Source organism: Halichoeres trimaculatus, unplaced genomic scaffold (assembly GCF_033239565.1).
Source record: "Halichoeres trimaculatus isolate MK-OKI-2021-1 unplaced genomic scaffold, fHalTri1.1 fHalTri1_scaffold_8, whole genome shotgun sequence".
NCBI lineage: Eukaryota > Metazoa > Chordata > Actinopteri > Labriformes > Labridae > Halichoeres > Halichoeres trimaculatus.
The window spans coordinates 31228639-31241637 of record NW_027437186.1 but is presented as its reverse complement, the minus strand read 5'-3'; the positions used below and the strand labels follow the sequence as shown (position 1 = coordinate 31241637).

General features: G+C 40.3%; 1 protein-coding gene across 1 annotated transcript; it reads right to left on the bottom strand.

Annotated features, from left to right (window-relative positions):
- Positions 1–8: 8 nt before the first annotated feature.
- LOC141794809 (NFU1 iron-sulfur cluster scaffold homolog, mitochondrial) lies at positions 9–4744 on the bottom strand. Its single transcript, XM_074675336.1, has 8 exons — positions 4615–4744; positions 4017–4117; positions 3774–3909; positions 2943–3009; positions 2738–2849; positions 2021–2084; positions 1499–1673; positions 9–1107 (listed from the first exon to the last, which is right to left on the bottom strand). The coding sequence occupies exons 1-8, from the start codon at positions 4677–4679 to the stop codon at positions 1039–1041; spliced, it is 789 nt and encodes a 262-aa protein (XP_074531437.1). The 5' UTR covers positions 4680–4744; the 3' UTR covers positions 9–1038.
- Positions 4745–12999: the final 8255 nt, after the last annotated feature.

Below are 12999 nucleotides of genomic sequence, written 5' to 3'. Positions count from 1 at the left end.
TTTCACTTTTAATCTATAGGTCGGTTTCTTCATCACAAGTATATTGTCTATAATTGACAGCTATTTTTTGTTGATTGGTCCTTAAGTCTTATGTCTGCTCTTAGTACAGGTTTCTTTCTAGCCTCAGGGGGATTTTAAACAATTATTGGTATCCTGTATGCATATTTCTCTCCAAGTGACCAAGGTACAAAACAAAACAAGATCTAGGAATTACATAACCTAATACTTCACAGAGAGCTGAGTGAACATCAGCCTTGAAAAGCTGTATTTTCTTGCATTTCCGAAAATGTGTGTGGTTTGGTTCAATGTGGTTACATAATCTCCAACTGGGTGGTTGAGCATTAATTTGTTTACTTTTAATTTTTTTGGTGCAATAAAGTATTGGATTTGATTCTACCATTCCCTGTTTTCAGTGGTTTAATAAAGACCCCACAACAAATAAATACTTTCAAACTTTGATTTGATACAATATATTAAAGACAGAGCACAAATCAGGAGAAAAAGCAAACAGATTTTAAGAACAGCTGTCTTCCAATCTATTTAGGCCTACTAAATAACTTTAACATGTGGCTGTATTGTAGATCATGCTTTAACATGCTAACATGATTTTCTTAATTTTTTCTGGTATCTTGTCTGCTACAAAAAAGGAATATTTAATCATATAATCTTTCAGCGTGGCCATGTCTATGTCTCCCTCTATGAAAATATTCTTTCAAAATGTACAATATTTATATGAAATAAATAAATCAAGACATTTACAACCATCAGAACAGAATATGTGGACAGGATAAAAGAATGTCATTTTGTGCCTGATACAGGAATTTCCAGTATCTACTTCTTTTGGTGACACGGGAATACAGTATATACATACAAATTACATCTTCACATGTTGACAGTATATATTGTGCACATAAAAGCATCGACTTATAACTGACTTCATTTGAACATAGAGAGGTGTACGTACTGCACGGCTGTGTTTTTGAACAGTGGAGCATAATTCTCCTCTAATACCTCCTATGAGTGCATTGATAGATGTTTCTACTTTTGTAACTTGCGCTCCAGCTCTGAGAAAACCTTTGCGTTGACCTCATCCACTTCATCTTCCACCTTGAGAAAGAAAGTGAAAAATTACAAAACATTACAAGTGAAATCAAAGTCTGTAAAGAAACATACCAGCCCTCACATCCTGAATGCCAAACACATAATATATAACAAGTTACCAATTGGATACTGAAATCAGATCATATTTGTTACATCTCTCATTTTATGACACTCAGCATGCCAAAGGTTAAAAATGCAGCAAAATAAATAATAATGTCAGACTTGAGATGCTTGAAATAATACAACAAAGTTATTTAATGCATCTGTTTTCTGTGTCGTGATTCATCTTCAATTCACTGGTGTGCACAGCAGTGCAGCTAGGTCTAAAAATAACCCTGCTATGCTTATTGCTCATTGCAAAGACACATCCCACAAGAAAATCACAGATTAAAATCACCTGCTCAACATTGTCCACTTCTGGAATATAAAACTGCATCATGTTCTGGATGCCGTTCCTCAGGGTGACAGTAGAACTGGGACACCCTGTGCAGGAACCCACCAGCTTGAGCTTGACTGTACCATCCTCAAAGCCCTTGAAGATGACATCTCCACCATCTTCCTGGACTGTGGGTCTTGTGAATGAACATGACAATATATCAGTTAGCACAGAACAAAGAACAGACAGACTTCAACTGTTGTCTCTGTCTCCTACATCACTAAATGACTCACTCTCAGGAGTGTTATGCCAAGCAGTGTCAAAAGAAATACTAAATTAGGATTTAAAGAAAATCTGTTTTACATAAACAGGTTTAGGTCCAGGTTTGTTTAAAAAGCAACATCATTTTGACCAAGGTGAAATCAGAAGACATAAAAACCAAACAAACAAAACAAAAATTAAAAAGACCAGTATATAAAAAGTCAATAAATTGCTAAGGTGTTAGGACTAATACTTTTCTACTCAAAGTTGAAAGTCAAATACCTGATCCTGGTATCCAGAAGCTCCTTTATCATAGATACAACATCATCATCATCCTCACAATGACCTAAATTCATAAAAAGACCAGTATAAGAGTTATACAGAATGATGAAATGTTTAATTGTTTGAATTTAAAAAGAAATGCCACATAGACCATTAACAGGGTTTTGTACTTCTCATGTTTAAAAGTATCTTTGTGCTCTTACTAAATGTAAAGATGATTCAATTTGTCGTCTAACATCTGGTTGAACCATAGACTGTATAATAAATGCACGTAGTCTGTGACATCACCCATCTGTTTCTGAAACCGATTTTGAAGCAAATCATCTGGTGCAGCCATATTAGAAGAGCTATCAGCAATGGCTGCAAATTGGCTGGTGGAGACTCAAAGGCATTTGCACCATACAGCTGTTAGCAGGCACTGCTAACAGCTGTATGGTGCTGTCAGTCTTGTGAGCTGGCTGCAAAATGGCAGCTATTTAGACAGGAGACACGTTTTGCACATGGTTGTAAATATATTTATTTCTGCTGTGAAAATGCCTTTTTTTGGCTTGGTGTGTATGTGACTTCCAGTACTTCCTCCAGCACACACTCGAGAGACTGCAGATTTTAGCACTTCCATTGTTTTGTAATTTTTAAGACTAGAGGTTGCAGCTTGTTTTGAACCCATATAGATGCAGCATTACTTCAATATAGGCAAGGATTACGTTTCAAACTCACTACTTTCATGGTGCACTGCCCCTGTTGTTATTGGATCCCCACTCTCAAAGAATTTAGCAATGGCCTCCAGAGTGTGTCGTTTGATGTCTGTCCATTCAACATCTTCATCTGTCTGATGGAGAAAAACAGATCTGATGTAGATCTCACAATAATTTTTGAGAGTAAAATCAAATAAATAATTTGTATGAGTTCATTTGATACTTACTTTGGTGACTGTGATGAAGTCAGGGCCAAAAAACACACTTTTAACTCCTTCAATTTCAAACAAGTCCCTGCAAGTAACATATTTACATGTTAATGTGTCTGAATGAAAGAGATAAAAGAAGCAGCTTAGAATCTTGTACACGTTATCTGTTTCAGTGATTCACAAGATGCACTTGTGCCAGCTTTTATCACAAGACTCATACTACTTTGTTTTTATCTTTGATGAATTCATTAAGTTAAGAACAGAGAGGATATATGAGCAAGAAAAACAGTATCTCAAAGATGTTTTATCAGTGACTTCAATTTGCAGAAGCGGTGCTGTGTCTTTTGGTGTTATCTCCCTGCACTTAATCGCAACTGCTGTAGGTACTCTTTCTTCGAGCCACTTCATTACTGTCAGAAACTGATGACACATCTAACACAGCTCAACAATGATACCATCCTTAAGTAATGTAAGGGAGGATGGTTGAACATACATGCTTATACCCTGAGTTTTAACTGATTAAAAACTATTCTGAATAAACAGCCTTTTCTTTTTCAAACCTTTACAAGCAGACACAGCAGATCTATGGTGAATGTGTTCCTCATAAGATGTTTACATGCAAAAAGTGCTTTACAACATTTAAATTTGCCTCCTTGAATTACTGAATCTTTGATTTCACTCAGTGACACACACACACATCCTCACACAAACAGTATTTGTCCTTGTGCTAAATCCAAAGTTTTTAACTAGATTTCAGCTTCTTGATGAAGAAGCATTTCCTGAAACAGTCCTAATTCTACCAGATAACCACAAAAGTGGAAAGTGGACAAAGAAAGCATAAAATACAACCTGGCTAATGATGAGCACTCAGCAGAGCTTGGAGAAGGAAAGTCAAGAGTCCCACTTCCTAGGACAGGTTTACCAGGGAGGAACTTCAAACTTCTGGGGTTTGGAGTGTCTTGAGTCTGGACCGACAAGTGTCTTACTGTAGGACATTAAAACCGACTGTGTCTTAGCAAAGTTAATGACTAACATTCCTTTACCCAACATCATTATCAAAAGAATACAGAGGTGTTATAATGGTGGTCTCACTTGACAAGCGTGTGGTTCCTGTCCCAGGCCGGAGCTGAACTTTCCTTGAGCTCTGGGTCAAACACTGTGAGTGGTACGAGCATCTGGAGTTGTCTTGAAATCTGTAATGTGAACAATAATTGAGCGTGTGTGCGTATCAAACTTAACTTAACATGATTTTTCTTGAGACTGGATTACTGGTGTGGTGGTTTGATGTTGAAAAGATCTGTATGCTGTTGCTTACTGAAGGATTAAGCTTAGCAGTTTAATACACATCCTAAAAACTGGGTGACGCCATTCATAGACAGACTCTACTGTCTATACTGGCAGTATTAGAAATCACACATTATTAGAGTCGAGGAATACTTTTCGTTAACACAAAGTCACAACCATGATCTTGTTTTCACCTGTGACCAAATTATAATAAGGTGCTTAGAATGGTTAACCGTTACTTTACGCCGATGTCGCAGTTTGCCAGTTAGCTAATTAGCCGTTGGCTAACCCGGTGTCACAATTAATCTAAAGTCTGAATAAGATTGTATTTACATTAACTAAATCAGATTAAAACCGCTACATTAATTGTGCCCCACGCGCTATGTGAACTAAATAACTTTCAAACCTAAAACGAGCCGCGATTCTCGTCCGTAGTAATTGACGAAGTCCCCATCTCATGTGAGCCGCCATTTTGTTTGTTTTGAAAATGAGGACCTCATGTGGTAGACTGCACGTAGTCCTGAATAGCGGATTAACCAAGTGGTCATGTCTCTAAATACAGTTTGTTTGTCTTTTTTCATTGCAGTTAAATTGTAAATTTGTGGTTTCAAAACAGAAATAAAAATAGACAAAGTAATCTAGAGTCTTAATAATAACAAAGTTGATTGGATGGATGTTAGGCACAGAGGCATCATACCTTGAGAGTATTGACCAATAGCAACTCTTTATTGTATCCTCTTAACAAATGCATTTGACCTAAGCCTCCAAAAATAAAGTACTCAAGACCATTAAGACCATTTCCTTAGGACATTTTTAGGGTCCTCGGCCTGAGCCAGGGCACCTTCTAGCAGGGCTAGAAGGTGCCCTCGGCCGAAGGCCGAGGGCACTATTGTATTTCGTCCGTTTCTTTTTTTAGGGTCCTCGGCCTGAGCAGAGGACACCTTCTAGCAGGGCTAGAAGGTGTCCTCCGCCGAAGGCGGAGGACACTATTGTTCCTGCTGCGTTTCTTTTTTATTATTCCGTCCGCGCTTTGAACGCAAATTTCACCCCCTAAACATGCTCAAAAACTCACCAAAATTGGCACGCACATTGTGACTGCCAAAAAATTTGATAAAATAAATCAAATAAAATCTGACATCCCATAATAATATCTCTACAGCCAAAAAACCTCTAAAAATCACTCAAAAACACACAAAAATGGCTCTAGCTCGGGCCAGGAACGTTGTAGACACATGAAACCAACACCAAAACGTTCATCACATTGAGACGCACAAAAAATATAGGAGGTATTTTTGCGTAGCTCCAACAGGAAGCCAGCAATTTGCCCGCCAAAATAAGAGTTTTCTGAAATTTAAGCCTCTCTACAAACATTAACTTGTCAATAACCAAAAATGGTACCGGCATGAAAATTGGCTCACATGACAGACCAGACCCTGTTCTACAAAAGTTGTGGGGGAATTCGTTGTTTCGGGCCCGGTTTTCGAATGGCGAGCCCTCAAAGTCGCCGACCACGCAATGTTAACAGATGGGAGAGGAGCTTCAGTGAAGCAGTTGGGCCTCTAGACAAAAAAGTAAAAGTCGCACAGCTTTAAAAACGACATGGTTGGATTCCTCACAACACGCTCTTCAAGAAAATCATATTTTTACACAGATTAGGTCAACATTCTGGCCTACAGGATGAGAAGTTTGTCCTTTGGGGAATTTGATCCTCCTGCACTTCTGTGATGATGTCACACACTGATTAGGGGTTCCACACAGCTGGTCACATGACTCAGCAGAGGCAACAATGACTCTCTCCTCCATTAAAGTGCTCATTAGACCCCCTGAACCTGCTCAAAAACTCACCAAAATCAGTACACACATTTCAAGCATCAAACTCTTCAATATAATACCAAACATCCCATAATATTCCCTCTGTCCACATTCTGACACATTAAAACAGCCATAGCAGCCAGTAGGAATGTCCTAGAGAAATCAAACCAACATCAAAATGTTCATCTTATTGAGACGAACAAATTACTTGCTGACACCCTGACCTTTCCCAGACAGGAAGTTGGCTATTTCTCTTCAGCATAGCAGAGGATACGTTGCCATGGTATCAACTGACTCCCTGACATCCCATAATATTCTCTCAGAGCCATTAGGCTCACTTCCACCTATGCACAGCAAAATAGCCCTAACTGGGGCTAGGAATGTCGTAGAGAGATGAAACCAACACCAAAACGCTCGTGTCATCAAGACGCAAAAATCATACGCTGCTACCCTGGACCTATCTCCAACAGGAAGCCGGCTATTTGCCTCACAAAATTAAAAAAAATTTTTTTTAACCCTTTCTGCAAAAATTTTCTCCTCTGAAACCAAAAATGGTACAGGTTTGAGACTACCATCACATGACAGACCAGACCCTGCTCTACAAAAGTTGTGAAGGAAGTTGTTGTTTCGGGCCCGGTTTTCGAATGGCAAGCCCTCAAAGTCGCCGACCGCTTTTGGCCAATTTAGGATTTCTCCATGTTAGCAGATGAGGAGAACAGATTTCAGGTCAAAACACTCACTACTAGTACTTCTACTAGTGTCGCATTTGGGCCTCTAGACAAAAAACTAAAAGTCATAGGGCTTTAAAAATTACATGGTTGGATTCCTGACAAAATTCTCTACAACCATATGATATTTTTACACAGATTAAGCCAACATTGTGGCCTACAGGACAAGTAGTTGGGAAGTTTCTCTAAAATACAAAATCCATTTCTAGTACTTTGCCACCGGTGTTGTGCTTCCAGTGAAAAAAGTATAACTCGTACAGCTTTAAAAATGCCAAAAATGGATTCCTCACAAGCCCTTCTATCAAATATGATATTTTTGACACAGATTGGGGTAAAATTGTGGACTCTGTGAGGATTTCTTTACATTAGATGGCTGATAAACTCTCCCTCCAGCCTGTAGTCACACTCGTGTCACGCTAATTAGAATTCCATGCATGCAGGTGGTGATGTCATTCAGCATAGCAGAGGATACGTTGCCATGGTATCAACTGACTCCCTGACATCCCATAATATTCTCTCAGAGCCATTAGGCTCACTTCCACCTATGCACAGCAAAACAGCCCTTACTGGGGCTAGGAATGTCGTAGAGAGATGAAACCAACGCCAAAATGTTCGTCTGATTTTGTTGGACACATTGGAGGGAAAACCGGCAGGAGCCCGAGGACCCGTCTAACGCTGCTTGCAGCTTTAATTTTTTTCTTATTATTCCACACCGTCAATGAACGCTAATTTGACCCCCTAAACATGCTCGAAAACTCACCAAAATCGGCACGCACATCAGGATCGCCAAAAAATTCGAGAAAATACCAAACATGACCCCTGACATCCCATAATACTCTCTAGAGAACCAAAAAACCTAAAAAAAAAATACACGAAAACACACAAAAACCGCCCTAGCCGCCACTAGGAGTGTCGTAGAGAGATGAAACCAACACCAAAATTTTCAGCTCAATGAGACACAAAAATCATACGCTGCTACCCTGGACCTATCTCCAACAGGAAGCCAGCTATTTTGCCTTTCAAAATAAGAGTTTTCTGCATTTTTTCCCTTTCTGCAAAAATTTTCTCCTCTGAAACCAAAAATGGCACATGCTTGAAAATACCATCACATGACAGACTAGACCCTGCTCTACAAAAGTTGTGAAGGAAGTTGTTGTTTCTGGCCCGGTTTTCGAATGGCGAGCCCTCAAAGCCGCCGACCGCTTTTGGCCGATTTAGGATTTCTCCATGTTAGCAGATGAGGAGGCCGGATTTCAGGTCAAAACACACATTCTACTAGTGTCGCATTTGGGCCTCTAGACAAAAAACTACAAGTCATAGAGCTTTAAAAATTACATGGTTGGATTCCTGACAAAATCCCCTACAACAACATGATATTTTTACACAGATTAAGCCAACATTGTGACCTACAGGACAAGTAGTTTGGACGTTTCTCATAAATAAAAAATCCATTTCCAGCACTCTTCCATCTGTCTTGTGACGCATTTGTGCTTCTAGAGAAAAAAGTAAAACTCGTACAGCTTTAAAAATGCCAAAAATGGATTCCTGACAAAAATTCCTATTAATATGATATTTTTGACACAGATTGGGGTAAAATTGTGGACTCTGTGAGGATTTCTTTACATTAGATGGCTGATAAACTCCACCTCTTCACTCTGATCACACTAGTGTCACGCTAATTAGAACTCCAAGCATGCAGCAGGTGATGTCATTCAGCATAGCAGAGGATACGTTGCCATGGTATCAACTGACTCCCTGACATCCCATAATATTCTCTCAGAGCCACAAGGCTCACTTCCACCTATGCACAGCAAAACCGCCCTAACTGGGGCTAGGAATGTCGTAGAGAGATGAAACAAACGCCAAAATGTTCGTCTCATTTTGTTGGACACATTGGAGGGAAAACCGGCAGGAGCCCGAGGACCCGTCTAATGCTGCTTGCAGCTTTAATTATTATTATTATTATTCCGCACTCCAGTAAATCGCTTATTAGGTCCTCTTAACAAATTTGAAAACTCACCAAAATTGGCACACACATTATGGGCGCCCAAAATTTTCGTTTAATACCAAACATGACCCCCAACATCCCATAATAAGCTCAATAGCGCCACCTAGGCACACGCTAAGGGCCCTAGCTCGGGCTAGGAATGTCGTAGAGAGATGAAACCAACACCAAAACGTTCGTGTCATCGAGCCGCAAAAATCATATGCTGCTACCCTGGACCTATCTCCAACAGGAAGCCGGCTATTTGCCTCACAAAATAAAAATAAATTTTTTTTTCCCCTTTCTGCAAAAATTTTCTCCTCTGAAACCAAAAATGGTACATGCATGAAAATACCATCACATGACAGATGAGACCCTGCTCTACAAAAGTTCTGTAGGAAGTTGTTGTTTCTGGCCCGGTTTTCGAATGGCGAGCCCTCAAAGCCGCCAGCCGCTTTTGGCCGATTTAGGATTTCTCCATGTTAGCAGATGAGGAGAACCGATTTCACCTCAAAACACACATTCTACTTGTGCCGCATTTGGGCCTCTAGACAAAAAACTAAAAGTCATAGAGCTTTAAAAATTACATGCTTGGATTCCTGACAAAATTCCCTACAACCATATGATATTTTTACACAGATTAAGCCAACATTGTGACCTACAGGACAAGTAGTTTGGACGTTTCTCATAAATAAAAAATCCATTTCCAGCACTCTTCCATCTGTCTTGTGACGCATTTGTGCTTCTAGAGAAAAAAGTAAAACTCGTACAGCTTTAAAAATGCCAAAAATGGATTCCTGACAAAAATTCCTATCAACATGATATTTTTGACACAGATTGGGGTCAAATTGTGGACTCTGTGAGGATTTCTTTACATTAGATGGCTGATAAACTCTCCCTCTTCACTCTGATCACATTAGTGTCACGCTAATTAGAATTCCAAGCATGTGATGTCATTCAGCATAGCAGAGGATACGTTGCCATGGTATCAACTGACTCCCCGACATCCCATAATATTCTCTCAGAGCCATTAGGCTCACTTTCACCCTATTCACACCAAAACAGCCCTAACTGAGGCTAGGAATGTCGTAGAGGGGTGAAACAAACAGCAAAATGTTCGTCTTATTTTGTTGGACACATTGGAGGGAAAACCGGCAGGAGCCCGAGGACCCGTCTAACGCTGCTTGCAGCTTTAATTAGGGTCCTCGGCCTGAGCGGAGGACACCTTCTAGCAGGGCTAGAAGGTGTCCTCCGCCGAAGGCGGAGGACACTATTGTTCCTGCTGCGTTTCTTTCTTATTAGGGTCCTCGGCCTGAGCCAGGGCACCTTCTAGCAAGAGCTAGAAGGTGCCCTCGGCCGAAGGCCGAGGGCACTATTGTATTTCGTCCGTTTCTTTTTTTTTTTTATTATTATTATTCCCTCCTCCAGTAAATCGCTTATTAGGTCCTCTTAACATATTCGAAAACTCACCAAAATTGGCACACAGATTATGGATGCCGAAAATTTTCGTTTGATACTAAACATGACCCCCGACATCCCATAATAAGCTCAATAGCGCCACCTAGGCACACGCTAAGGGCCCTAGCTCGGGCTAGGAATGTCGTAGAGAGATGAAACAAACACCAAAATGTTCGTATGATCGAGACGCAAAAATCATACGCTGCTACCCTGGACCCATCTCCAACAGGAAGCCGGCAATTTGCCCCCCAAAATAAAAATTTTTTTTTTTTTAGCCTTTCTGCAAAAATTTTCTCCTCTGAAACCAAAAATGGTACAGGTTTGAGACTACCATCACATGACAGACTAGACCCTGCTCTCCAAAAGTTGTGAAGGAAGTTGTTATTTCGGGCCCAGTTTTTGAATGGTGAGCCCTCAAAGTCGCCGACCGCTTTTGGCCGATTTGGGATTTCTCCATGTTAGCAGATGAGGAGGCCGGATTTCAGCTCAAAACACACATTCTACTAGTGTCCCATTTGGGCCTCTAGACAAAAAACTACAAGTCATAGAGCTTTAAAAATGACATGGTTGGATTCCTGACAAAATTGTCTACAACCATATGAAATTTTTACACAGATTAAGCCAACATTGTGACCTACAGGACAAGTAGTATGGAATGTTTCTCATAAATAAAAAATCCATTTCCAGCACTCTTCCATCTGTCTTGTGACGCATTTGTGCTTCTAGAGAAAAAAGTAAAACTCATACAGCTTTGAAAATGCCAAAAATGGATTCCTGACAAAAATTCCTATCAACATGATATTTTTGACACAGATTGGGGTAAAATTGTGGACTCTGTGAGGATTTCTTTACATTAGATGGCTGATAAACTCCACCTCTTCACTCTGATCACACTAGTGTCACGCTAATTAGAATTCCAAGCATTCAGCTGGTGATGTCATTCAGCATAGCAGAGGATACGTTGCCATGGTATCAACTGACTCCCTGACATCCCATAATATTCTCTCAGAGCCACAAGGCTCACTTTCACCCAATGCACACCAAAACAGTTCTAACTGGGGCTAGGAATGTCGTAGACAGATGAAACAAACGCCGAAATGTTCATCTTATTTTGTCGGACACATTGGAGGGAAAACCGGCAGGAGCCCGAGGACCCGTCTAACGCTGCTTGCAGCTTTAATTATTATTATTATTCCGCACTCCAGTAAATCGCTTATTAGGTCCACTTAACATATTCAAAAACTCACCAAAATTGGCACACACATTATGGGCGCCCAAAATTTACGTTTGATACCAAACATGACCACCGCCATCCCATAATAATCCCTCTAGAGCCGAAAAACCTCTAAAAACCACTCAAAAACACACAAAAATGGCTCTAGCTCGGGCCAGGAATGTCCGAGAGAGATGAAACCAACACCAAAACGTTGGTCTCATTGAGACGCACAAAAAATATAGGAGGTATTTTCGCGTAGCTCCAACAGGAAGCCGGCAATTTGCCCGCCAAAATAAGAGTTTTCTGAAATTTAAGCCTCTCTACAAACATTAACTGATCTGGAACCAAAAATGGTACCGGCATGAAAATTGGCTCACATGACAGACCAGACCCTGTTCTACAAAAGTTGTTCATGAAGTTGTTGTTTCTGGCCCGGTTTTCGAATGGCGAGCCCTCAAAGTCGCCAACAACGCAATGTTAACAGATGGGAGAGAAGCCCTCGCTGAGCAGTTGGGCCTCTAGACAAAAAAGTAAAAGTTGCACAGCTTTAAAAATGACATGGTTGGATTCCTCACAAAATGTTCTTTAAGAAAATCATATTTTTACACAGATTAGGTCAACATTCTGGCCTACAGGATGAGAAGTTTGTCCTTTTGGGAATCTCATCCTCCTGCACTTCTGTGATGATGTCACACACTGATTAGGAGCTCCACACAGCTGGTCACATGACTCAGCAGAGGCAACAATGACTCTCTCCTCCATTAAAGTGCTTATTAGACCCCCTGAACATGCTCAAAAACTCACCAAAATTGGCACACACATTTCAAGCATCAAACTCTTCAATATAATACCAAACATCCCATAATATGCTCTCTGTCCACATCTACAACATTCAAACAGCCATAGCAGCCAGTAGGAATGTCCTAGAGAGATCAAACCAACATCAAAATGTTCATCCCATTAAGACGAACAAATTATTTGCTGACACCCTGACCTTTCCCAGACAGGAAGTTGGCTATTTCTCTTCAGCATAGCAGAGGATACGTTGCCATGGTATCAACTGACTCCCTGACATCCCATAATATTCTCTCAGAGCCATTAGGCTCACTTACACATATGCACAGCAAAATAGCCCTAACTGGGGCTAGGAATGTCCTAGAGAGATGAAACCACCACCAAAATGTTCGTCTTATTCTGTTGGACACAGTGGGGCCAATACCATGATAGTAGGGCAAAACCGGCATGAGCCCTGAGGACCCGTCTAACGCTGCTTGCAGCTTTAATTTTTACTTGTATTTCACTGCATTAGTTTTTCTGCAGTCTCCATTGCTACATGCCATTGAACTGCAAAGTAAGTTTTTGCCTCTCTATCAATTATCTTTATTAATAATTGTGTCTTTTTCAGCCAATTAATTCCCTGTTTTGCATTACTTTCCTTTTGGCTTCTCATTTAGCATTCATTCCTTTCTTGTTGCCTTTTTTATGTTGACACTGAAAGTATTTCATAGTACAGGGCTACCTGTTTTTCAAATGTGCATATAGCTATAAGCACTATGATCAAAGTAGCGAAGCAGCATTACAGATTCAAAAAGC